Source organism: Conger conger, chromosome 11 (genome assembly GCF_963514075.1).
Source record: "Conger conger chromosome 11, fConCon1.1, whole genome shotgun sequence".
NCBI classification, from domain to species: domain Eukaryota; kingdom Metazoa; phylum Chordata; class Actinopteri; order Anguilliformes; family Congridae; genus Conger; species Conger conger.
Genome location: NC_083770.1, coordinates 48,697,624 through 48,721,574, shown reverse-complemented (window position 1 = coordinate 48,721,574; position 23,951 = coordinate 48,697,624). Strand labels below are relative to the sequence as shown.

General features: G+C 48.3%; 2 protein-coding genes across 3 annotated transcripts; both read right to left on the bottom strand.

Annotated features, from left to right (window-relative positions):
- Nucleotides 1-3,255: 3,255 nt before the first annotated feature.
- Nucleotides 3,256-16,006, bottom strand: lztr1 (leucine zipper like post translational regulator 1). The gene is made up of 21 exons (XM_061261633.1): nt 15,419-16,006; nt 15,234-15,296; nt 15,094-15,150; nt 14,907-14,986; nt 14,710-14,818; nt 14,358-14,441; nt 14,191-14,248; nt 12,925-13,064; nt 12,250-12,451; nt 11,289-11,333; nt 9,793-9,903; nt 9,435-9,527; nt 9,203-9,298; nt 8,516-8,705; nt 7,609-7,778; nt 7,099-7,255; nt 6,864-6,990; nt 5,646-5,795; nt 5,207-5,312; nt 4,773-4,853; nt 3,256-4,287 (listed from the first exon to the last, which is right to left on the bottom strand). The coding sequence occupies exons 1-21, from the start codon at nt 15,586-15,588 to the stop codon at nt 4,168-4,170; spliced, it is 2,409 nt and encodes an 802-aa protein (XP_061117617.1). The 5' UTR covers nt 15,589-16,006; the 3' UTR covers nt 3,256-4,167.
- A 1,207-nt stretch (nt 16,007-17,213) lies between these two features.
- gal3st1a (galactose-3-O-sulfotransferase 1a) lies at nt 17,214-23,892 on the bottom strand. 2 transcript variants are annotated; one of them, XM_061261386.1, is made up of 3 exons: nt 23,733-23,892; nt 19,852-20,008; nt 17,214-19,218 (listed from the first exon to the last, which is right to left on the bottom strand). In XM_061261386.1, the coding sequence occupies exons 2-3, from the start codon at nt 19,986-19,988 to the stop codon at nt 18,057-18,059; spliced, it is 1,299 nt and encodes a 432-aa protein (XP_061117370.1). In that variant the 5' UTR covers nt 19,989-20,008; nt 23,733-23,892; the 3' UTR covers nt 17,214-18,056. The 2 variants fall into 2 exon arrangements, with proteins under 2 accessions (XP_061117370.1, XP_061117367.1); XM_061261383.1 differs by lacking the exon at nt 23,733-23,892 and having other exon boundaries at nt 19,852-21,302.
- Nucleotides 23,893-23,951: the final 59 nt, after the last annotated feature.

Here is a 23,951-nt window from a genome sequence, read left to right as displayed (position 1 = left end):
TTCCCCAGGGGTAAAATAGGGACTGTAATTACCTTGAATAATTATTAATTGAAGTAAATCACAGTCCCTCTTTTACCCCTAGGGAATTAACTATTTTTTAATACCATTTTATACACCATAAAATAGTCATCATTAGTCGTAACGATAAATTAGGATTTGGTTCAATTTTCAGAACATCTGGTAATTGAACCAAATCCTAATTTATCATTACGACTAATGACATATAGAAGGTATGTACTACTGTGGCCCAAACGTCGACCCTGTTCACCTAAACTTGATTGCAAGTTCGCAATCAGAACCCCAACCTCGAGGCCTCACTTTGAGATTAACTCAATTTAAGCAAGGGTTGTGTGTGCGAATGTTTAGCCATGGAAACAAATAAAGGGAGAAGCTATAGAACGGTCTGCTGTTTAGCTTGGTAACTGTTACTCAAATTCATTTCACAAAGTTAAGAACCAATTGCTGACTTTGTCCTAAACCTTGTGAGGGGATTTAGCAGCCCCCTGACTGAAAATTAATGCTTCTCTCTTGCCTTAATGAAAGTCTGCAGAAAAGCAGTCTACTGCCTCAAACAGACCGTGGAGGTTGCAGTTGCCCCCAACCTTGATTTTGTCCTCTAGGTACATACAGGAATCTCATTTTTTATCAGATTTTTTTTTTTTTTTGCATTATGGGATAAAAAAAAAGCAAAAAGATTTTATTCAGCATTTCTGTGGAAACTTTACTACCCTTGTGCTTGAACTGTCATTCATCTGTCCTTTTTCCTGAAGGCCACACTGTGCGCCCTTATCTCGGCAATATCTGAGGAAACCGGGGTCGGTGAAAGAGACCGCTAATTTGTTTGTAACATAGGTCCGGCATTATCCTGTGTGCCTCTGGAGTCTCCTTCAAATCTGGGGTTATGATCACCCATGGATACCAGAGCTGTCAGATATCCTGTTCAGACCCCCCCCCATCAGCTCAGCTCAGGTACTATAGCAGGAAGCCCCAAGCCCGATCACTGATAAGAGAACCTGATCATGTTGATAAAGGGCTGTTCTTTGTGGCAGTGGGGGATTATTAAGGACCCTCAGACTCCATTTTGAGTCTCTTGGTTGCAGCAGGCTTGAGGATCGTACACTTCAAAGTGAATTTAGCAATAAGGGACAAGGTTCCATTTTGTAACGTGTAATTTATATAACATTGTGGCTTTTGTTTTTTTTATCTTTATATACATATAATGTTTGCCATTGTTTTATAGGTGAACCTCAGGTTTCATCTAGAACATTCCATCATGGGACTTAAAATACATGAAAATAACTAGCATGACAATAACTTTGTAGACAGCAGCCTAATTAGGAGGGAAATGTTGAATTTAAGACATCTGACAAAACGTCATCAGGGTCCTCAGGGGCTACATCGATGTTTTTACCCCAGATGACAGCAGACCATTATGCTCAGGATTTTAGAACTTGCTTGACTTATTTTGTGCAAATCAACCATAAAATGTCAGGGCAATTAGCAGACATTTCTTTAAAAAAATCTGAAAATGACCTCTAATGAGAAAACATGTCAAATTAATAATTGTTATATACTGTTTATATTTTAAAATATGCATAGTCAGATACTCTTTATAGATAAAATACTTATAATTTATACAAACCTTAGCATTTTATTTTGAATGGAGACTGAACTGCGCTGCTTAATGCAGGTTCATCAGCGCCGCACAGGTCAGATGGGAAATTAGGGATTTGACGGTTGGTGAAGCGCCATTTCCTCGCCAAAGCGCTCAGTGTGACATGAGATAAAATGTTCGGCAAACTCGCAATCGAGGACGTGAAGGTTAAAAACGGGGAAATGACCGCTTCACGTCAAAAGTTAAAAGTAACAACTACATTTCAGTTTTTGTTTCTCTTTCAGTGCTTCTGCAAGAAACTTCCAACATACCTGCAATTCTGCATTTTTTACCATTAAATTATTTTGTCAGTTGTTGGGCTCAATGGCAGATCAGCTCCATCAGCACATTGAATAAAACCTCGCGTTTTTGCATCTCTTCCACAGACGGGCTTGGTGGCTGTTGGATGATGGTGATGGTGATGGTGATGGTGATGGTGATGGTGATGATGAAACAGGAAGGGCCAATCACAGACAGAGGCCTGGGTATGGTGTCACGGAGCCCACGGGGCCTTCTAAAGCTGTGTGGGAGGAGGAAACGTCAAGCGAACGAAGTTTAACTCTTGGCTGTCCGGGCCAATCACGACTCTCCGTCCCCAAGTCATTCTCCTCTTCCTCCTCTTCCTCCTCTTCCTCCTCCTCCTCCTCCTCCTCCACACGGGAGCTCCACCTCTCCCGCTCGCCTCCAATCCCACGGCTCCCCACGTCCGACCGCTCATCGTGAACCCAGATTCAGGTACAGCAGGGCTGCCCTCACCCCCCCCCCCCGCCCCCCTCATCCCGCACACAGCCTGGCGCTCCTCCACCCGGGGCATTCTGGGAGTCCAGTTGCAGAGGCTGGCATCGGTACACGGGGTCCGGGAGAATGGGAGCCATTGTGCCGGAGTCCAGCGGCGGCCTTCGCCTCTACTCTTGAGTTTCAGGTCAGGAGCGGGTCGGCCAGCGCCAGCGCCAGGTGAGGCCAAGACCCGGGGCCTCGAGCTGGGCTCCGCCCGCCCAGCTTCCACCAATCAAAGGGCAGCATCGAGTCCCGCTTCTGCAGCGTCACGCCTCTGCGTTCCTGCCCTCTGATGCCTTCTGTCTGCATGCACAGCGCTACGAGTCCTGTACGCAGAGATCCACTAATCTCTCCCACATACTACCGCTCCGTGCCCTCCCTGGTTCAGCTGAGGAGACCCATGCAGAGGGACAACCGACTTCCCATGATGCATCATTCCATTTAACGGCCGAAACATATTTAACCCTTTGAAGAGTATGGGTTTTTTGGAATGAGAAAGACAGCATATATACAAGCTTGGGACCCAAGATATCCATGTCATTACAGCACGCTTTCTGCTTGACTTCAAACACATTGAACGGTTGACAATATACATGTTGAGTCAGGAATGTTTGCTTTACAATGATTATTTCAAAACTGCATATACAACATTGAACTAAAAATGTTTAAGAGGGAGTAATGATCCATTAGTGAAAGAGACAGAGAAAGAGTGTGTGTGTGTGTGTGTGTGTGTGTGTGTGTGTGTGTGTGTGTGCGCACGCGTGTGTGTGTGTGTGGCAATGGGATGCACGTTGCCCATTAATAAACACTCAAGGCCAGCTCTATGAATTCCATATTCCTAATTTATTAAGGCATATACTGTAGTACACGGGGCTAACATAATCACACATTCATCACAGTACAGCATGGCGTACACAAACAAACATAGACTCATACACAACTAGCTGAAGCAGGTAAAAAGGAGGTTTTATGTTGCACTGTATGTATTACCTTATTACAATGACACGGTTTGCGAGATGAAAAATACAGTTTGGCATATAACAGCTATCCATACTGTCAAAGCGATACAAGACCAATACAGTGTCCCCGATGACAGGAAATAACGAACACAGTTATCAGATACATAAACGGGGTAAAGTTGCGTGTTCAATGATAGCGGGGCAAAAATGAAATGGTTCCAAGAGGAATTGCTTGCCAAGACCATATATCTAAAAGTAAGACACTGCAATGTGATTCTTAAAAGGTTCTCTCGATAAAAGGCCCAGCGGACTCATCTTTCACAAACAAAACAACCTGTCACGCCCGTCTGAGGTATAACCAGAGGATCGTGTTCATGAAATGAGTCAGGACTCACATGTAACATTTCATTCCAAATAAGAAACAAAAAAAAAATCACACTAAATTCTCACTTTAAGACAAATTCACCGTTGTGTAATAATTTGGCTATTGAGGGAAATGATGCTGTAGTGTAGGCCTGATGATATCTGCCCTGTCACGAAACGTCACAGAACGTCACGAACAGGACGTGGCGTGTGACGTACCCATGCGTCATGAGGCGCCGAATGAGAGAAAGAAAAAACGGGCTGAGGTGCAAACGTGAAGCGGAGGAGGGCAGAAGCGATGGAGGGGCGGACGGAGTGGTGGCTCATGCACTAGAGCGGAGCGGTGCGGTGCGGTGTGTGCTGGGACCGCGGGGGGGCTGCCGGCCGGAGAACGCGGGCGGAGGGCCGGGAGACCTACTGAATGTCTGAGCCCATCTCGGCACACTGTTTGTCGGATATGTGGGCGGCTAGAGACTCGATGATGTCCAGCAGCAGCAGCTGGCTCAGAGACCGCAGGTTTGGGAGCTTGGACACCTTCGAGAGGGGAGGGGAAGGGAGGGGAGAGGAGGGGCGGGGGGGGCAGGAGGGGAGGGGAGGGGGGGGGGGGGCAAGAAACAAAAACCGTAAACAAGCTGCAGGCGAGCCCAGCAACACAAATCCAAACCGACCCAAAACCGAAAAATGATAAACTGATACAAAAAATATGAACCTGCACTGAACAGCATGCGATTGGCATGGTGGAGCAGCACCAGCTGATGGGAGTGTTCACAAAGCCCCAGTTGGCAGTTGGACCATAAGAGACCACTGAGTTTCATGTAGGCACAGACATGCTCACACTTAAAAAGCCCCGTTTACATGACTACGGTCCGTCCATAAACACAAGCCCCAGGAGAAGGGGGGAGGGGGGGGGGGGGGGGGGGTCCCATTGTATTGGAGTGAACACGGGGCCCCCCAGGGGACATTCAGCCGGGCCCCAGGGGCCAGCAGACAGACAGGGCCCCAGAAAGCAGCCCACCCACCTTGATGAACTGATGGACGATGATGTGCAGGCAGTGCTTCTTCATGTCCAGGGCTTGGGTCTTGTCCGCCGCCTCCAGGATCTGGACCAATCAGGGGACAGAGTCAAAATGAGTCAAATACACACACAAACCCCATCAGAGGTGAGGTCCATTCCATTTCATTTCATAGCATTTCCTGAACTGAAACAAAATTGACCCTAACCCTGTACCCTACACTGCAGAGTATTCAATAAGCTTAAGGTGAGAGCTAATGCTATATGTTACTTAGATTTCATTATCCACCCAATGCATGCTGGCATATGCCCCAGCCCTGCCCCAACCCTGACCAGGAACCAGTGGGTTGGATAACGGATGGATGGATGGATGTTTGGACTTCATTACTAGCTGTACGGCTGCACACTGAAACCCTGGGAGGTCAGGAGAGAGCAGCGCACCTGCAGGACGTTCTCCACGGTGACGTTCATCTCCAGGTTCTGCTTGCAGTAGGCCTGCAGCCTGTTGTTGGAGAAGCCATAGTAATACGGAGCTGCAAACAGATAACTGGCCAAGAGTCAAGGAGGCCGGAAACCAGGAAGAGTTGAATTAATCTACCAAACAATAAATAAAAATTAAAGTAAAATATAGCAACTAAAGCAGGCCTGCTGAACAGCATTCACCGTTGCAGTTCCCGTTCGATCCCGCCCTGGGCGCGTCGAAGTGTCCCTGAGCAAGACACCTAACCCCCAAAAATGCTCCTGCCAACCATTTCCCATAGTTATGACTCTGACGTGGGGTAGAGAATGAACAGTCTGGTACACACACACAGGACCTCCTCTGCACTGTACACACGCTAAGCAGCTCTTCAGGCCTGCTGCGCGGCGGTAAAGAGGATACAGGGAGTCTTCCGGGGGCATGTTGACGTCTCCGTAGTAGATGTAGCGCAGCATGGACTCAAAGGCCTGCTTGCTGGGCACCATCTCCCCGATGGAGATGTTCACCTGGCCATCCTCCGGCATGAAGGAGCGGAACATAGCCTCAAAGTAACTGCAGGGGGGAGACACGAGAGGGAGGACATGAGAGAGAGGGGGGGAGAGAGAGAGGGGGAGGGAGAGAGGGAGAGGGAGAGAGGGGGAGAGAGAGAGAGAAAGAGGGAGAGAGGGGGAGAGAGAGAAAGAGGGAGAGAGGGGGAGAGAGAGGGAGGACATGAGAGAGAGGGGGGGAGAGAGGGAGAGAGGGGGAGAGAGAGAGGGAGAGAGGGGGAGAGAGAGAGAGAGAGAGAGAGGGGGGGAGGGAGAGAGGGGGGGGGGAGGGAGAGAGAGAGGGGGGGAGGGAGAGAGAGGGAGAGAGGGGGAGAGAGAGAGAAAGAGAGAGGGGGGGAGAGAGAGGGGGAGAGAGAGAGGGAGGGGGGGAGGGAGGGGGAGAGAGGGAGAGAGAGAGGGAGAGAGGGGGAGAGAGAGAGAGAGAAAGAGAGAGGGGGGAGGGAGAGAGGGAGAGAGGGGGAGAGAGAGAGAGGGGGAGAGAGAGAGAGGGAGAGAGGGGGGGAGGGGGGAGAGAGGGAGAGAGAGAGAGAGAGGGAGAGAGAGGGGGGAGAGAGAGGGAGAGAGGGGGAGAGGGAGAGGGAGGGAGAGAGAGAGAGAGAGGGAGGGAGAGGGAGGGAGAGAGGGGGAGAGAGGGGGAGAGAGAGAAAGAGAGAGGGGGGAGGGTGGGAGAGAGGGGGAGAGAGGGAGAGAGAGGGAGGGAGAGAGGGAGAGAGAGAGGGGGAGAGAGAGAAAGAGAGAGCGGAAGAGGGGGAGAGAGGGAGGGAGAGAGGGAGAGAGGGAGAGAGATAGAGAGAGAGAGGGAGAGAGAGAGAGGGAGAGAAAGAGAGAGCGGAAGAGGGGGAGAGAGAGGGAGGGAGAGAGGGGGAGAGAGAGAAGGGGAGAGAGGAAATGAGAGGAAGAGGGAGAGGGAGAGAAAGAGAGATGGAGAGAGAGGAAATGAGAGGAGGAGGGAGGGAGAGAGAGATGGAGAGAGAGAGAGAGAGAGAGAGAGAGAGAGAGAGAGAGAGATCCAGCCAAGATGTTGCCAGTCAGCAACAATCAAAGATCCAGAAGGTTCCCGTTCCCCTCTCACCTGGAGCGGGCAGCTAGGATGGCTTGGTGGGCGGGCCGAGGGTGTCCGTCTAAAAGCAGGGTGATGTCACAGAACTCCAGCCCCGCCCCTTCCAGGTAGGCCTTCATGTCCTGCACCAGGGATGTTCCTGTGGGACAGAGAGGAGGGGGGACTGAACCGGGATGCCCCTTCAGAACGGGAGGCAAAAGGCTGAATGGACCCAGGCCACAAGGGGGCGCTGGAGCGCCAGGCGTACCGATGTCGACGGGCTGGTCGGAGTACACCCTCGGGGGAGGCTGCTGCTTCCGGCGGACGATTTCCACGATGAGAGCGGTGGAGAGGTGCTCGAACTCCTTGGTCATTATGACCTGGTTAAAGTGCGTCTCCTTCACCACAAAGTTAAGGCAGTGCTCCTGGGGGCAAGCAGAGGAATGGGTGAGAAGGACAACTTGGTAGTCGGGGGAAATAGTACATTACATTTACATTGCATTACATTATTGGCATTTGGCAGACGCTCTTATCCAGAGCAACGTACAGTTGATTAGACTAAGCAGGAGAGAATCCTCCCCTGGAGCAATGCGGGGTTAAGGGCCTTGCTCAAGGGCCCAACGGCTGTACGGATCTTATTGTGGCTACACCGGGGATTGAACCACTGACCTTGCAGGGCCCAGTCATTTACCTTAACCACTACGCTACAAGCTGCCCTAAATAGTAAATGGGCAATGGGCAATGGGCAATGGGCCGGGTTTTCTCGCTGGCTGGTTACCTTGAGCTGGTCCAGCTGCAGCTTGCTGGCGTTCTCGCACACGCTCAGGACGTTCTGCAGATCCACGGACGCCTCGATGTACTGCACACACAGCTGCTCCAGACGCGACAGCTTGAAACTCAGGGCAAGCTTATAGACGTCCATGATTAGGAGGACATCCTGAACATGACCTGCGTCCACACAGACACGAAGGGCGTTCGTAACGACTCCCTGAGGGGTCGACTCTAAAACTGAGATGTTCCCCCTTTCCCGCAGAAAGCTGCGTAATGGCTTTTCACCATAAAATATGTAATCAATTCCGGTCTACGAAACCACGTTAGACACACCACTGCATTGATTAAAGTGCTGGGTTACAACAAAAACCTGCATCTGTGTCACAAGATTTCACTGCCCACGCCTGAAATCTTAAAACAATCAACCATCCAATCAACCAGAGCAAGAAGGCCATTTTCCACATAATTATGACCGGACGTAAACAAAGCAGAGACCTGCTATTGGTGCCACTTTACTGCTATCGACTGTGAAATACCTCGTCATTGCAAGGTTTGAGTGTGTTGTCCCGTAAGTTTCTCTGTAAATGTCCTGGATTTGTAAGTCAGTTATGAAGTTGCAGCAGGGGTAGTTGAGATGGGTACTGGATTTGTAAGTCAGTTATGAATCTGCGAGAGGAGTCTGATCTTTGGGAGGGTACTGGATTTGTAAGTCAGTTATGAAGTTGCAGCAGGGGTAGTTGAGATGGGTACTGGATTTGTAAGTCAGTTATGAATCTGCGAGAGGAGTCTGATCTTTGGGAGGGTACTGGATTTGTAAGTCAGTTATGAAGTTGCAGCAGGGGTAGTTGAGATGGGTACTGGATTTGTAAGTCAGTTATGAAGTTGCAGCAGGGGCAGAAGAGACGGGCTCTGACCTTTGCGAGGGTACTGGATCTTGTCCGTGTAGAGGAACTGCATCAGCACCTCGAAGGGCTGGGCCTCCGCCTCCCGAATGCTGACCTCCAGCATGGGCTGGGAGCCGGAGGGCCTGGTCGCCGTGGGAACCTCCTTCTGGCCGCCCGTGGCCCCCTCCTCGCCCTCCTCCCCGCCCTCCTGCTTGCTCTTCTGCACAGGGATTGGACGGGAGGCTTTGTGTCATCACCCCATAGCACTCTATGGCCACTGCTGGGGTCGGTTACACTTCAGTGCCCTTCAGGAAGGCCGCTAGGTGGCTAATGTCACCGCTAAACGGGTGGGGATACCTGAACCCGGGCTAGGCACGCCGCAGTGCCAGTGTATTGTTTCCCATTACTCGTACTCATCAGGCTGCGCCTGGTTTTGTTTCTTGACATATTGGGATGGGACTTCAGCCCGTCCGGTGGCTAATGGAAAACATGGAGAATGTGGTTCCTAAACTAGGACTTACCTTGAAGCCTCGATCATAATGTCTGTCGACTCAGTAGACCCACAAGCTGTGCCAACACATGATCAATATTCAGGAACCTGGCCTCAGTGGAGGAAAGGACACACGACTATGATTTACTAATGATCTCAGACGCAGAAAGGGTTCTGAAGATCGTCAGTGAAGCACTGAAGCAGGGCATGAGCCAGACACCGCTGACCTGCTTCTGCCGCTCTCTCGCCTGCAGGATCTTCTTCCTCAGCCAGCGACAGCGCGCCGTCACTATGGCGATGTGGCCCAGCACCCGCTCCTCCCGCTGAGACCAGACGGACAGACAGACAGACGGACAGACAGACATAACAGTTAGGCCATCAGGCATTTCTCCATCCAACACCTGTAAGCTCTGTAAGACTGGGAAAAAAAAAACCCAACCAAATTCAACACGGACTCACCTCCCCGAGGATGAACTGCACGTCACAGAACTGCCGGTTCTCCCACAGTTTGCCGTAGTCTTCATGAAGCGTACATTTCGGGTAACACGAGAACTACAGGGGAAAAGACAGAATCGTCAAAAAGACAAACAATAGAACCCTACATCAACTGGGTTAGCTTACTTCCTGACCTGGGACAACTCACATAGAGGTCCAGAGACAAGGTTCACAGTGCCACTTGGCAGTTGGATGCAGTGCATTTTGTGCAAGTATTAGTTGTGTGGTCCATTTTATAAGCCCACCTTTTTTCTTTTCTATTTTCCTGACAATTTTGCTTTTATTTCTTATTTAAGTACACCATGCAAACGTGGAAACGGACCTGGAATCTGTACATTTCCCCACTGCGCACGTTATTGTCCACCGTCCCGCCGAAGATGTACATGGCATCATGAATGACTGCAGCTGCATGAAAGAGCCGTCCGCTGGGCATCTGAGAGAGAGAGAGAGAGAGAGAGAGAGAGAGAGAGAGAGAGAGGGAGAGGGAGGGAGAGAGAGAAAGAGAAACACAGAGAGAGAGAGAGAAAGAGAGAGAGAGAGAGAGAGAGAGAGAGAGAGAGAGGGGGGGAGAGAGAGAGAGGGAGAGGGAGAGAAACACAGAGAGACAGAGAGGGAGGGAGGGAGGGAGAGACACACAGAGAGTAAGAGAGGAGAGATAGACAGAGAAAAAGAGAGGAGAGAGACACAAAGAGAGAGAGGGGGAGAGAGACACAGGCAGAGCTGAAGAGGGATGGGTAAGTCTCTGTCACTTCAACACAACTGCAAGAAAAAGTAAAAAAATAACGGTGAAAGTTGGGGGGGGGGGGTGTCAGCAGGCGAGGTGGGGCCAAATTCATAATCATCCTCGGTCTCGCACCTTCTCACTCCGGAAAAAAACAAAAAGACAACGTGAGTGTTTGGGGGAGTGTCTGCAGGTGTGTGGGCGGGGTCAGTAGTGTCTAGAGCTGGGTACTGAAACCCATATGACCGGTACCAACCGGACTGAATAGAAACAGATTTTTGTGCCTGATTATGGTGCCACACACCTTCACTAACTCAGTCAATGACAGTGGGTACCGACATAGGTACGCCTGGCGCTCTAGCGCCCCCTTGTGGCCTGGGATCATTGAGCCTTTTGCTTCCAAGCTAGCTAATGTTAAACTCGGTCAAAATGCGAGCACTGCAATTATATACATTATAAGCATAAAGTGCAGTTTAAACAAATAAAACCATTAAAATGTCCAGTTTCTTTGCCTTTGCAATAAAAGGACATTTTTTTAATGCTGTCGTTTGCTCTTTATCTTAAAGAAGGTATTGGTCCAGGTACTGTTTTGGCACTGGTTCTCTATCATTTTAGGACTGGCATCAGCAGAATTTAAACAATACCCATCAATAGTATTGTCGCGCATCCGTGCTGCAGTATGAGGTCACTACAGACATGACTGTAGGCTTTCAATGCAACAGAGAACGGACACGGAGCGCCTCCAGTCCACAGCCCAGACGCTATCCGTGGGCGGCCATGTTGGACCAGAAGGGGCCCCAACCACTGTCTGCAGCACACAGTCTGCAACTGCATCCGGTGTTATAGACCCGCCAAAGGTGTTAATAGGTTTCTAATGATTAATACAACCGCACATTGCTTAACGTGTTTTTACTCATGAAAGTTGCACTTATGGTTTTCAGTAAGTTAGCAGGAGAAACAGATCAGTTAATTAACTACATAATATCAAAAATGAAAGGTTACTGCAAATTACTTATCATTTTGAAAACACACCAAGCAGACAACAAAACAAGGAGAGGTTTGGAAAGTCAGTTTCTAGTTGATTAAAGTTCTTTTACCAGGATAAACCCTTGAGATGAAGTCATCTCGTTTCCAAGGGGATCCTGGAAGGCAGAGAGGAGCAGTACTTCAAAACAGATACACACAGATACAAGTTTAAAAAGCATAATTACGGATCCAAATTCATAGATGTGCTCCTAAATACATTTCCGGGAGCAAATGTTCTTAAAATGGGAGCTGCTCCCCAGCGGTCCTGCCCTGTGAACCAGTGTAAACCGGATCCCTCTAGTGGCCGATTGCAGAACTGCAACGCAAACCAAACGTCAGTTCACCCAAGAGGGAGAGTGTCGGTCAGCATCACTGAAAATATAATCCACACGCAAACACGTAAAACCAGCACATTCTCACAACAGAAACAGGAAATGTCAACCAGCTATTGAGATTCTGAACCAGCTAATTCATATAAGGCCAATCCGCACTCTGAGCCCTGAAATATGATGGATCATACGAGTGTGCATTAAAAGCAGTACTGTTTACTGCAGCTTCCCTCCACGGCCACCATCATATGCAGTGCTGCTTCAGAGGGAGTCAGGAGTGACACCAGGCCTCTTACAGTGCCCACGTACCTCACTGTCCCACACACACACACACACACACACACACCTCACTGTCCCACACACACACACACACACAGACACACACACACACACACCTCACTGTCCCACACACACACACACACACACACACACACACACACCTCACTGTCCCACACACACACACACACACACATGTACCTCGCTGTCCCACACACACTCTCTCTCACACACACACACACACACACACACACACACACACACACACACACACACACACACACACACACACACCTCACTGTCCCCCACACACACACACACACACACACTCTCACACACACACACACACACACACACACACCGACAGACACACACACACACACACACACACACACACACACACACACACACACACACACACACGTACCTCGCTGTCCAGGCTGGGCTGGATCACCTCCCAGGTCTGGGAGTCGACGTCGTAGCAGTGCAGCTCGTTGGGCAGGGTGTTGTCGGCCGCTCCTCCGAAGACGTAGAGGTGGCGGTCGAACGCCACCATGGTGTGTCCGTACCTCCTCTGGGGGGGCGGGGGGGAGCCCCGGAGGAGGTGCTCCGTGGGTATACGGGTCCACCTGGGGGGGGGGGGGGGAAGGGAGCCTTACATGGGAGTGTACGCAAGACTGACACCATGTCCTCCCCCACTGAATAACGGTGCAGTTTACTTATCATAGAGGAACCCAAGGGCACATCGCCATATGATAAAATATTCCACAGGTGCATAAACCCAAGTGTCAGTTCACGAATTCACAGAAGCTTTGCTAAACCAGAGACTGCAGGTCTCCAGAAAACATTTTTCCCCAACGTACATATGTGCTTGTTGGGGTAGCATAGGAGCACACTAATGCATCTCAAGTAGTACATGTGCCCCTAAATTATTTTTCCAGTGAACACATCTATTTTCTAGGGAAAATGCCCTGCCAGGTTTGCCCATGTCTGACTGGGTAGGACAGCCTCTCTAAATTTAATCAGGCAAGGGCTGTTTTTATCGCCCCCATCAGAGGCAGAAACGTGCGAGAGAGCTCAGAGAGTGTTCAGCTGCACGTACATGTTGCCCTTGAACTCAAACTGGAAGAGGTTGTTGGTGATCTTGGCGCCGCTCTGCCCTGAGAACACAAACATCTTGTCCCGGCACACAGCCACGGGGAAGTTACAGCAGGACGGGGGGATCTCCCCACTCTGCTCGATCTGCGAGGGGAGACAGAGCGGCACAGAGTTACACTGCACCCCCTACCAGAGTTACACTGCCCCCCTACCACCACCACATCGAGAGGCACAGAGTTACACTGCCCCCCTGCCAGAGTTACACTGCCCCCCTACCAGAGTTACACTGCCCCCCTACCACCACCACATCGAGAGGCACAGAGTTACACTGTCGCCCTGCCACCACCACATCGAGAGGCACAGAGTTACACTGCCCCCCTACCACCACCACATCGAGAGGCACAGAGTTACACTGCCCCCCTACCACCACCACATCGAGAGGCACAGAGTTACACTGCCCCCCTGCCACCACCACATCGAGAGGCACAGAGTTACACTGCCCCCCTACCACCACCACATCGAGAGGCACAGAGTTACACTGCCCCCCTACCACCACCACATCGAGAGGCACAGAGTTACACTGCCCCCCTACCACCACCACATCGAGAGGCACAGAGTTACACTGCCCCCCTGCCAGAGTTACACTGCCCCCCTACCACCACCACATCGAGAGGCACAGTTACACTGCCCCCCTGCCAGAGTTACACTGCACCCCTACCACCACCACATCGAGAGGCACAGTTACACTGCCCCCCTACCACCACCACATCCAGAGGCACAGAGTTACACTGCCCCCCCCTACCAGAGTTACACTGCCCCCCTGCCACCACCACATCCCACCGTATGGGACATCTGGGTCTTTGTCATGGCCAACTACATAATTACACTGCACAATGAAGATGCAATGCAATGCAAATGCATACTCACAGAAAGCATGCTTTTACAACCAATCAATAACAACCCCCCCTCACCCACCCTCTTTTAGATGGCCATTGTTTTATTTATTGATTTGATTGATTGCACTAGTCACTTTCTACTTGTTGCAGGAATGCCGTTTTGTGTCAGTTTGTCTGGTTTTTTTGTCTCTGATTGATGAGTCACGCTGGAGATGATTTTCTGTCATGTCACACAATACAATTTTTCTGATTCTGATCCTGATTCACCTAAACAATGCATATGCCTGCTATCTGAGCATTTAAGATGCATATATGAGACAAGCAGCCATGTCTTTTATTAAAAAAACATTAGAAATATTAATATGAAGTCATACCTCCTCCCAGCACGCTTGTTCTCGATCCTGCAGACTGATCGTCCACATGTCGTTTAACCTGGAGACGGACAAATCAGTCACCACTCACAAACCACCGTTTAATCCACCGTCATCAAGCACAGTTCATCCCAATTTCAGCCGCATTGACATTTTTTGTGGAAACGCACCTGGCATTTCCATCATATCCGGCAAAAATCCAAAGCTTATCGTTGTAGACTGTGGCTCCATGGGCTGACCTGGCAACCGGCAACCTGGAAGAAAAACATCCAAGGTTTAAATTTCAAAAACAACTGCGAGAGACTGGACTGGAGACTGAATCTGGAGGCGGAGGATTCAGATTGGGAATTTGTATTGTGCCATTGCACAGTGTTGATGTTGAATGCTCAAAGGAAATGAAATACTAACTAAACTAACTTCATATGGACTGAAGCTTTAAAAACAACCCATGGCTAGAGTCCATTAAACCACAGTAAAATGCTCTGATGCAAGTGTGTGACATGATTAGACGGGATACATTACCTCCCCTCCACTTTCCACTCTGCCCACTGGCCCGTAGCAAATTTGTACTCAAATAAGTCGTTTTTGTTCTTCAGATTTGAGTTGGAGTAGATGTCCCCTGTGTAGCCGCCTGAATGAGCAAGATGTATTAGTTACACCCAGGCTGAATGGGGAGGTAAACGGGTATCAAAATATCAATGTATAGAAGTTTGACTCACCAAAAACGAACATGCTACTCCCATAGACCACAGCGGAATGGTGGTACCTGGGCGCAGGGGGTGTGCCGGTTGTAAAAGCCCTGACAGCAAAGCAAAGAAGCAAGTGAGATCGGGCTTACACACGTACGTACCTGGCCGCTTTACGACTATGATCAGGCCAATGTCATTAACGGTCAGAAATACATACCTGCACCAAGAGCAGTCTTTCACGTCGAAACGCAACAAATCATTCAGCATGTTCTTCCTGTGTGAATTAACGGCCAAACGAATTAATACCCAACAAAACTAAATAGTAGTATTTTAAATAAAGACGTGAAAAATACTCACCCATTGTCTCCCCCGAACACATAAATCGCATCCCTATATGCCACGACGGTGTGCTTACTGCGTCTGCAATAATAAACGCCAGGGTCAGGCTTTCAGTAGCGACAGTAATGAGCATGATTTAGGTCACAAATTGCTTAGGTTAGCGATTTAACGACTAAACAGTCAAATGAACGTTGGCTTTTTACCTTGCACCCACAAATTCGTCACACGGTGGAAGTCGTCTCCAACGATGGACAGTTTCAAAAGGACCAAAGTTTAGCGTTAGGTATTCAACACTGTCCGAACAGCTGTGATCAAAGTCAACACTCGGTGCAACTTTGGATTTACAAGACATGGTTCCTGGAAACCATGACATTCAAGTTCAGCATAACAGGATACGGAATGCAGAATAAATATGTATGCTATGCCAAGACGGAAAATGTGCGCAAATTAGCACGATTTCTAGCAAAATTACTTGTCTGACAGACAAAATTACTTGTGTGTAGCTAGCTAGTACGATGCACTTGGAGTTGATGACAGAGTAAGCTAACTTAGCCAACTAGCTATCGCTAGCCTGCTAGCTAGCAAGCTAGTTAATTGTTGGATTGAAACCAGTAAATATAAGTTACACTACAACAGCTAGCTATCCAACCCGTCTTACACAGCAAAACTACAATATAAATGAAAACACCTATAGAAGAGACTATCTACATCTCTGAAGATTCTTAACGCCACAAACAGAGAGAAGAAAATTCTGCGTATCTCTCTCCATCCAAAACAAAACCATCACTGCCCTCGTCCACGCCCCATGGTCCGACGATTAGTGGATATTGTAGTCCAATGTTCGTTCTTGTCAACGTTTCTTGAGCTCCTTCCGTACAAATAAAACAGCATTTCCCATGAGCAAGACTACTTTGGCGCGTGGTATTATGGGATTGAAACCTAAACCAATCACAGTTCTGACTGAACAAGTTGTTTTGTTAATCGGAGCCAAATGATACTCGCGTCTGATAGGTGCTTCACAGTCTGTTAGTTTAGCTTTCAACGATTGACATTATGAAGCCCCGCGAACAAGATAAGCTTATTGAAACACTGCACGGACGTGTACATGAACCAAAGCTGTGTTCAAATGTGTTCAAATGAAATATTGTTTGTTATATCATTCATTCATTCATTATCCTAACCTGTTTATCCTCAACAGGGTCACAGGCTGGAGCCTATCCCAGCATACATTGGGCGAAAGGCAGGAATACACCCTGGACAGGTCGCTCGTCCATCGCATGGTGCACACACCATTCACTCGCGCACTCATACCGACGCCTAACTTGCATGTGTTTGACTGTGGGAGGAACCCACGCAAACACGGGGAGAACATGTCAACTCCGCACAGAGAGGACCCGGCCGACGGGGATTGGAACCCAGGACCACCCTGCTGTGAGGTGGCAGTGGTACCCACTGCACCATCCGTGCTGCCCCGTTTGTTATATCTCTTATGAGAAATTATTTTTTTCCCAAGCACCTATTTTATAAAAAGCTACTCATAATTCTTAAAAAAGTTACATAATTTCATGACGAAATCACGCTTATTAATTCCTGGAACTAATAAAGTTAACTGCATCCATATTGCTCAGCGCTGCTCTCTAGCGTTTGCGCTAAAAACTGGAAAAGGGGTGGGTGTGACCTTTCATCCAGTCGAGTCTAGTGAATTGAATACCTCATTGAAAATGCATTCATTTATAGTTTACTTCTTTATTTATTTGTTGGCTTACTGCATTACAACCTATGCTTCACTGTAATATATTACTGGTAAGAAACTGCAAGTAGCACCATTTTTTATGCCAGACACCGTATCTTTCTGAGAAACCACAGCATACATTATTCCCATTGTCGTATTTGTACTTGAGACCTCGGGCTTCTGAAACGGCCTCTTTATGAGAGCACTCTGGTGATACATTCAAAGGAAAGTTTTTGGTGGGCAAAGATGACAACAAAGAATCACACTTTCTCTTGCAAAATAACTCTCTTTATTTGCTTTAAAAAAAACAAAAAAACTGTGAAACACATATGCACCTTCATTTTGAAAGTACACATCAGGGGCATGTGAGTTCTCATAAGGAACAGTAACATTTGCTGCTTAGTATCAGTGGTGGTCTGCATGACTTTTTCACACAGATTAGTGGCCAACTCGTGGTCAGGTGAAATGAAAACAAAAAGACATCTGGAAGTATAAACTGAGCAGATCTTGAATGAGTGGTTTGTTGTTTTTTAATACGTTGCAAATATTTATTCAGTAATCCAATCAAAACATCAATTAAACACAAACTCTGCGCAATGCAGTGACTATAAAGGAAAAAATGGACTGACCAGTCATTTTCTGCCACATAATGCCTCTATAAAAACATGCCAGTGCTTTTATCTCCTGATAACAGAAATTGTAAGGCACACACAAAAGGGAAGATCACAGTCTAAGAAAGGGTTTATTTAGAATAACAGTGAGGACTCTGTGCCATTTCCCGGGCACCTATTTTATAAAAGGCATTGTGCAAACAGCATTGTTCATGAGGGAAGAGTCGGTACAATACTGTCAGGATGACTACAAGCTCCGAGGCCCATAATGAGGAGTCTGTTCCACTTAAAATCCTGTGCAGTTAATGGGTGCAAACCATCATGTCCCAAACAGCCGGACCGAGAGCTTGCAAAGCTTTAGTCTGTCCTAAAGCTGAAGCGCTCGTAAGGGTCCTTTGCTGGACATCTACCAAAGAGATTAGTCCTTATTCCCATCGCTCTGACTTCCTTTGTGGTTCTCTCATGGCTCTTGCTTGGTCCTTGGCACAGTAGGAGTGGCTACCAGTTGATGATGTCTCTGACGCGACCCCAGAGTTTGGTTATCCACAGGTTGACCCCCAGCTCTGTCAGGTACTGGAGCTCCGGCGTGAGCATCTTGCGGCACAGCTTGCGATGTCTCTTGTCAATGTTCTTCTTGAGGTTGTAGCCCATGATGGACTTCTCCCCGATGGGCTGCCAGGGCTGCATGGCCGTCTCCTGGATGCTGGCGGCCTCCACTGCCCGCCCGCCGTCGATGCAGATGGCCGCCATCTCCTCGTTCCTCCTGCGGAGCTCCTCCACGTCCCGGGCCATGCGCTCCCGGCCGTAAGCCTCCACCTTCCGCCAGAAGGTGGCGTTGAAGTGCTGGTACAGCCTCCGGTCCACCCCGTTCCACTGCAGCGCCCTGGCCTTGAGCTCGGGCGTCAGCTTGGAGACGGTGGAGCCCTTCCGGGCGTTGAGCTTGAAGAAGAGCAGGTCGTCCATCTCCCAGCAGAGGGTGTCCTTGAGCAGGATGAGGGACTCCTCGAAGTGCTCCACCAGCATGACCAGCTGGAACCGGCGCTCGATGGCGCGGAGGCTCTCGTCCACGCGCGGGTCGCCGGGCTCCAGGTTGTTGTCGTGGCCGAAGTCGAAGAACAGCAGGTTCTTGAGGTAGAAGGAGTTGTAGCCTTCCGGGTCGTAGTAGCGAGCGGGGTCCTGCAGGAACTCGGAGAGCTTGTCCTCGCCGGCGATCTTCCAGGTGAAGGGCGCCAGGCGGCCGAAGTAGTGGAAGGAGGACTCGAAGAGCTCGGCGGGGTCCCGCAGGATGGTGATGTAGGCGGTGTCGGCGGGCAGCAGCTTGGCCACCTCCGCCTCGTCGAAGCGCATGTGGTTGCAGATGATGTTGAAGCACATGCCGGGCCGGTAGTCCTTCACCTGCGACCGCTGGAACGGGGAGGGGTAGAAGAAGTCGTTGCGGCTGTCGGGGAAGGCGAACTTCAGCCGGTGCTTCTCCCCGAAGCGGAAGAGGATGTTGATGAAGGTGCTACTGGCTGTCTTGTGGGTCTTCATGAACATGATGTCCACCTTCGACGTGCACGTTCCAGACTGCCCCGCGGCATTCTGGGAGCTGTTTGATACGGGCAGCGCCCAAGCGTGTGCTCGTGCTGGCCGGTGAGCACAGGAGTAGGGCACTGGGACCCTGTCAACGGAAAAAAATATGAATTATGAAGTTATTTATGTATACATGCAGTATATACACATTTTTAAATAGAAACATACAATATAGGCAAAAGCAGATTTGTAAATGCAATGTAATTTCATGAGGTCTAATGATGAATTTAATGATGAAAATGATTGCGTTTTCAAGAGTTTCTTGTGATTGTGCGACTGTATGGTTTTGTGATTCCAGACTTAATCCGACATGACTTTCTGGGGTTATGTGAGACAGGGGGGTGAGTAATGTGATGAAATCATGTAAAAATCAATGTCCAGGTTATGGAAACGTAGTGTGTCAGCAGTCTGTGAAGAGCATGCGAGCGAGAGAGAGCGAGAGAAACACACACAGCAACCGCACGCAGGGTCGTAACACAGACTTCATTATTTAATTTCATTAATGGCGTTTGGCAGACGCTCTTATCCAGAGCGACATACAGTTGATTAGACTGATCAGGAGACAGTCCTCCCCTGGAGCAATGCAGGGTTAAGGGCCTTGCTCAAGGGCCCAGCGGCTGTGCGGATTTTATTGTGGCTACACCGGGGATCGAACCAGCGACCTTGCGGGTCCCAGTCATGTGCCTTAACCACTACGCTACAGACCGCCCAGTAGACTTACTCTGGCACATCGATTTGGACCTGGGGAGTAGACAGGCAGTAGAGCAGGATCATGCAGCTGGTCAGGAGGGTGCCCAGGACCAGCCCCTTGCACATGGACTTCCACTGCCTCCCCTGCCTCCCCTGCTTGGCTAACATGGTCACGGCTTGGAGGCCACCTGGAACGAAACAGCCATTAGAGAAACCATGGCAACCTGTTCCTTTTCAACAGAACAGCCAGGCCCTTGCGGGGTGCACTGGGATCATATTTCAGGCCATGTGAAATTCCCTGAAGCATATCTGCACTGAAATCAGCATTAGCGGACAATATAACTGTGAAAATGATCTCAGCCTCATTGGGTAGGCACCCACGCGAGGAAGGTCTAGCGCTCAATGCACTGGCTCTCAACGCTGAATGCCGGCGGAAAAGGCGACGGCGCTCTGTCTTAACACGCAGAATCCCCCTCGCGGTGCCTAATTGGCAGTTTATCTGTGTCGTGCCCAGTGCAACCGAAACACGTCCAGGTCCAAGACGTCATCCTTCTGACAACAAGCCGATCGCTTCCCTCTCGTGCCCAATTATTCATGAATGAATTGTGCTGCACTGTCAAATTGTCAGTCCCCCGAGTCAGAGAATCACGGTCTGCCCCATTCTAGTGTTTACGAAAACATAAGGTGCCAGTTCATTGATATATCGGCCCGCTTAGCTTAAAGTGACTGTACCACAGCTGGAAGTAGTGGAAATAACCATAAATTGTCACAGAGGGATGCATCCACTACACATTCATAAAATATCTATTAAAAGTAAAGTCCATAGCTTGTACTACAAGTCTCTCTATGAAGAATCTCTACATACTTCTATATTGGGGTGACATGCCTCAGGCAGTAAGAGCAGTCGTCTCATTGGCTCAGGCAGTAAGAGCAGTCGTCTCATTGGCTCAGGCAGTAAGAGCAGTCGTCTCATTGGCTCAGGCAGTAAGAGCAGTCGTCTGGCAGTCGGAGGGTTGCCGGTTCGATCCCCTGCCCGGGCTGTGTCAAAGTGTCCCTGAGCAAGACACCTAACCCCCTAAATGCTCCTGACGAGTGGGTTGGTGCCTTGCATGGCAGCCAATCGCTGTTGGTGTGTGAGTGTGTATGAATGAGTGAATGAGAAGCATCAATTGTACAGCGCTTTGGATAAAGGCGCTATAGAAATTCCAACCATTTACATACAAATCTCATGAAACTATGGGAGGAGATATGCAATGAGACGGAAACATTTAGTGGCCATTTGGGCAGGGATTTCTTGAACATTGGATCAGCCCTGTACTGAAAGGGACGTGTCAGGACAGTAAAGAATCTGAAGAACACAGGGAGGAGGGAGGTCTACTGTGCCTAAAGGCCAAAATTGAGTTTAATTTAGTCAATTTACTTTGGAACACTTCACTTTCAACTGAAAACCTAATTTTGCTTTTTAAAGGCACAGGAAAGAACTCTTCAAGGTCAACTAATTTTGATTGTCAAATCATCATGTCAAATCATCCTTTCAAGTGTTTTAAAGCTACTGGTGAAGTATCCTACTCACTTCAAATGAAACTTCAAATGAAATTTCAGCCTTAAGGATCTCTGGGGCAAAAGCAAGAGACCAATAGCTCTCAACCTGTGAGCAGTTTGTGAAATGCTTAAGTCTCTCCATAGGCATACTTCATTAATATTTAACTGAATTTCAGTTACCACCATCATTTTGCACAATGAAGCCTTGCAATTAATTCTTTTTTAGTTTTTATGAAATCTATTATTGATACCAGTGTTCATTATTTGTAAGGAATCTGGAAAGACTGTTAAGTACACAAGATAAAGTTTTGCACATTAGATACAAGCTTACCCAAAAGATATTTACATTGGAAACTGCTATTTCATCGTAATCCAAACAGGTTTAAGTCAAACCAGGATACAACTATCATCATGGAATTACAACAGAATGCTGTACCAAGTTGATACTTTATCTGCAGTGGTAATACTTGCATTATGATCATGGAAGTTACATTGTTGATTGCCAATTGTATTCCTGGTCAGCCAGGTAATCGAGTACAGGCACGTCTGTGAGAAGCAACTCTGTGAGAAACACTATCCATCCCGCATTGTCCCGGAGTCATTTCAAGTGTAATTCTGAACCGCATCTTGTTTCAATGCCATCCGACTATTCAATTAATAAATGATCAGTGTAGAATCTGATCCCGTCCAAATGAAGCGATTCCCTTCAGCGGCAGGTAACCAGAGAGCTGCAGGAGCTGACACGAGAGCTGACTCAGCACAAAAAGGCAAAGGCGCTGCTTTTTAACGCAAAAAGCCTTTCATTCACAAAAGTACTTTCGAGGCCGCTCTAAGTTCATCAAAAGGATTGCGGTCGCGTAACATTCAAAGAAGTTCCTTAGATATGCATCCCATATTTACTCAAAACAGTGACATCATCTCCCTTTCAGAAGAAAGTCATTTTAGAGCTTCAGTTATGTATTTACGAAGGGTATTTATCAAAGATATTTTCAGATTTTTGTCTCTGAAATGGTGCAGACAAAAGAATGACCTGTCCACAGAAAAGGCAGATTTTTCTCTTTTCTATTTTTGCTGCTTTGTCTCTGTGTATGAAAGAGCCATTATGGGTGGATAGAGGGAGCATTCTCCCATCCTTTCAGATCGCAGGGTGACAAGGGACTTCAGCCCTGCTCTCCACTCGAGGGGGGGAGGGGGGGAGGGGGGGTCAGTGTTGGGCTCATAGTGCTGCTCGGCTTGCAGATGACCGCAGATCCTCGCCTGTGGCTCGTTAGTTTTTAGCTTTTTGTGTTTCAGAGGGAGGTACACACAGTTGAAAGTTTCATCACTGTGTGAAAACAGCTGAAAACAAGCAGCAAAAAGGACCCACGCGGGCGTTTGAGCAGAGCATCCCGTTTCCTGTTTCGTTAATTTGATGGGGTTTTATTTTTTAATTGTTGTTGACTCAGCAACACCCGATTCCTCAAGGTGACTCCAATTGATTATATTAAAAATAATATCTAACCATCCTGTAACCAGGACTGTACATTCAAATTAGCCATCCGACTTTTTTAATTACTGATTTAAAAAACAACTTAACGACTGAATGTAATAAACAGGACAGGAAAAAAAATGTTTGCGAGCCGTTGTTTAATAGACAATATTAAAACAGGGATAGATTGTTTTTTTTTATCATGAATGTCAGACCTCCCTAGCAAGATAATACAAAAAGGGGCAAGTTGGTATCAATACGAGGGAAGAAGTGTACTCAACAAAGCCTCCCTTTCTCCAGCAGAGGTTTTCATGGCAGTGGCCAGTGTTTAGTACATCATTCAATCTCTCAATAGTGCTGCCCATCCATACCTACTGTAGATGCACTGTTTGCTGCTGCACACATTCCTTCAGCTGTACGTGTCAGATACTTACAGCAGCTCCAGTGACACCTGTGTGAGTTAAGCCGTCGACATAACATTTAATACTTCATATTGAAGGGAATTTCTCTGAAAACACCCCGGGGCAAACAAGCACTGTTCTGTGCTGGAACTAAAAGAAAGAGGAGTTTATTTCCATCTCAAAAACTGACTAGAGCATTTTTCAAAAAGGCTTTTTGAATTTCTGTGTACGTCCACAGCAACTGATGTGACCAATATAAATCAAAATAAGACATCGGAGTGTGTACGTTGAAGCACATTAGAATATTTTTTATGATTTTGTGACACTTAATTATCATAACAGCAGGGCTGGATAATTTCACCCAGAGCCCTTGTACATGTATTGGTATCAGATACATTTCGGTGAGAGCCAGAAACAGTCAATAAGAATGATACCTATTCAAAGCAACAATTAACCACATGTCAAAATAGGCATCTCATCTCATATAAAAAAATACTTTACCCGACAGAGCATAAATCCAAAGTGTAGAAACTTTGAAAATAAGGGAAAGATAGCTGCCAGTCCTCCGGAGTCCCCCCGCTGTCCGCGGCAGTCACTGGCCAGGCGGGAGATGTTCCGCCCTCTCCCCGTTTCAGGCCAGCGGGCGTAGCGACCTGGCCCTTTTGTCCGAATCCTCAGAGGTGCGCATGCCGTCAGCTGTTCTCCTGGCTGCACCGCTCT